The 2,472-nt window shown below is 36.2% G+C and overlaps 1 protein-coding gene across 1 annotated transcript; it reads left to right on the forward strand.

Moving 5' to 3' along the window:
- Positions 1 to 1,450: 1,450 nt before the first annotated feature.
- Positions 1,451 to 1,960, forward strand: LOC125863667 (uncharacterized). Its single transcript, XM_049543706.1, has one exon. It carries the CDS (start codon positions 1,451 to 1,453, stop codon positions 1,958 to 1,960), a length of 510 nt encoding a protein of 169 aa, XP_049399663.1.
- The last annotated feature ends 512 nt before the right edge of the window (positions 1,961 to 2,472 follow it).

The following is a 2,472-nucleotide window of genomic DNA, read 5'->3' on the forward strand; positions in this document are numbered from 1 at the left end:
GATGAAGAAGAAAAATAAGAGGTACGTAAAAGAGAAAACAATGTATGGAAACTGATGCTTTCATTCATAACTTCAAGCCAATATATAGACAAACACTTAAAAATATAGTTCCCCTAAAATAGGGCACATATCAGTCCACAGAAACCAACTTACTCCTAGATTCCTAAAAGAGACATAACACATGACTCCACTAATTCCTATAAATCAAAAAACATATGACTATTGCAACTTAAAAAAGAACACAATTCCTAAAGACTAGGTAAATAACTAGAAGAAAATAATTGTAACGTCTTGGATTTGAACGAACGAAAAAGTTGCAGATTTTCATAGTTGGTGTCCCCACCTATGAACTGTAGGTTCTCCTACGAGCCATCGGTGGAAACCGTAGGTGGTAGGGTTAAATGATTTTCAAATTCACCATTAATTGTGGGCTTTTGACATTATGGTATGATAGTATTCACCTATGGAGTTCTTTCCTCCATAGGGTTCCTAAATTCTCCAATTTTACAAGTTCAAGTCTCCAATTGAAGTTAGGATTTTCTTCCATCACATGGGTTCCTTTAAATGTTGATCCAATTGATTGTTTTATATACTTTTATGCATGAATTAAAGTTACTACATGTTTTAAGTTGAATTCCCTAGAACCCATGCATGATTTATGATTTCTAGATTTTTATCATATGATGAAGCTCTTGAACTATGAAAGAGGAATTTATGAAGATTGTTGAGTTTTATAATGCATCGAAATCAAAGAAGAAAGAAGTGAATGATGAAGACGAAGTGAACATTACTAAAGTTAAAACATTGGGTCTTGACCATATCGATAGTGGGCCTGCACAACAGAATGGGAAGACATTTAATCATATTAAAAAATCCAATGATGGCCCATATAGATACAAGCATCAATAATTTGTATATCCATTAGATATACTTATATACATGATATAGTGTAGTATCTTTCTATAGAATATCCTAGAATATGTATATGTGTACAAATTAGGTATAGGTCGATTAGAAAACCTTTTTTTTTATTTACAGTTTAGTCCATTGCAGAATGTACAAAACCGCAGCTTTGGCTGAAGGAAATATGAAAAAGAAAAATATCCTGCGTCTTCAAATTCTTTATGGTATCAGAGCAGTAACAAATCTCTTAATCAATCACATTCCAGCTTTCCCTTGAATCATCACTAATACTGATAATACTTCAACAACAGGGGTGACTCTCCAAACTGGGAATGGAGACTCCAACAATCCCCTTTACCTCCACTCTTCTGATGCTCCAGGGATGAGCCTTGTCAACACTTCCTTTGATGGAAGAGGCTATCAGAGATAGAGGAGATTTGTGCTTATTACACTTTCAGCCAAGAATAAGTTAAGCTTCATCAATGGAGTCATTCCACAACCCAAGCCTGATGATCAGACCTATCTAGCTTGGAGTAGATGTAATGCTATGGTCACCACTTGGAACCTTAATTCCTTGTCCAAAGATATTGCAGATTTTGTTATCTATTCAAGAACTGTGAAGGATCTTTGGACAGATTTGGAGCAGAGGTTTGGTCAATCCAATGGAGCGAAATTATATCACCTGCAAAAGGAAATCAATGGATTAACTCAACGATCTACTGATATTGTAGGATATTTTACTAGGATTAAGAGGCTTTGGGATGAACTTGACTCTCTCAATTCTCATATCAATTGTCTGTGTGCTTGTACCTGTGAGGGAAAGCAGAAAATAGCCAAATCTTTGGAAGATCAAAGACTCATCCAGTTCCTTATGGGACTTAATGATGTTTACTCCCAGGCTAGAGGAAACAATCTTATGTTGAATCCTCTACCTGGAATTAACCATGCCTATTCTCTTCTCCTCCAGGATGAGAATCAGAGGGAGGCATATGTGAACCCTCAAATTCCTACTAATTCCTCATCTTTTATGGCATGTAATCATCATATAGTTGGGTAGAGACCAGCTAAACAAAGATCCAAACCTGTAAATCAGGTTCATGGACAAAGGTCCAGATCTGGAACTAACCAGCCTCAGCGAGGTGGTTTCAAACCAAGAAAGACTAAGTATAATCCTAATGTGAGTTGTACACACTATCTAAACACAGGACATGTGGAGGATGATTGTTATAGGCTCATAGGATATCTTGAAGATTTTGAGTTTATCAATATTAAAGGGTATGTTGTTAAAGGGAATGCCGCAGATGTGACTGAGGAATATGAAGCCATGGATCACCATTGTAATGAACTTTATATCAATGACCTCACAAAACACCTCAGTAAGGGGCAAGTCTCACAAATTATAAAGATCTTTAAACAAACACAAGGAGGGGGACATACCACTAACGCCACTCCAAAGATCAATGCTAATGCTATAGCTGGTACTATGAATAAATATATAGGTTCATGTTTAGCTGCTTTGAATAGTGAGTTTGGATCATTGACTATGGTGCATCTGAACACATGTGTTTT

The sequence above is a fragment of the Solanum stenotomum genome, chromosome 5 (genome assembly GCF_019186545.1).
Source record: "Solanum stenotomum isolate F172 chromosome 5, ASM1918654v1, whole genome shotgun sequence".
Classification (NCBI taxonomy): Eukaryota; Viridiplantae; Streptophyta; class Magnoliopsida; order Solanales; family Solanaceae; genus Solanum; species Solanum stenotomum.

Coding starts and splice junctions, on each gene's coding strand:
- LOC125863667 (XM_049543706.1), top strand. CDS start 1,451: ATGGTCACCACTTGGAACCTTAATTCCTTGTCCAAAGATATTGCAGAT.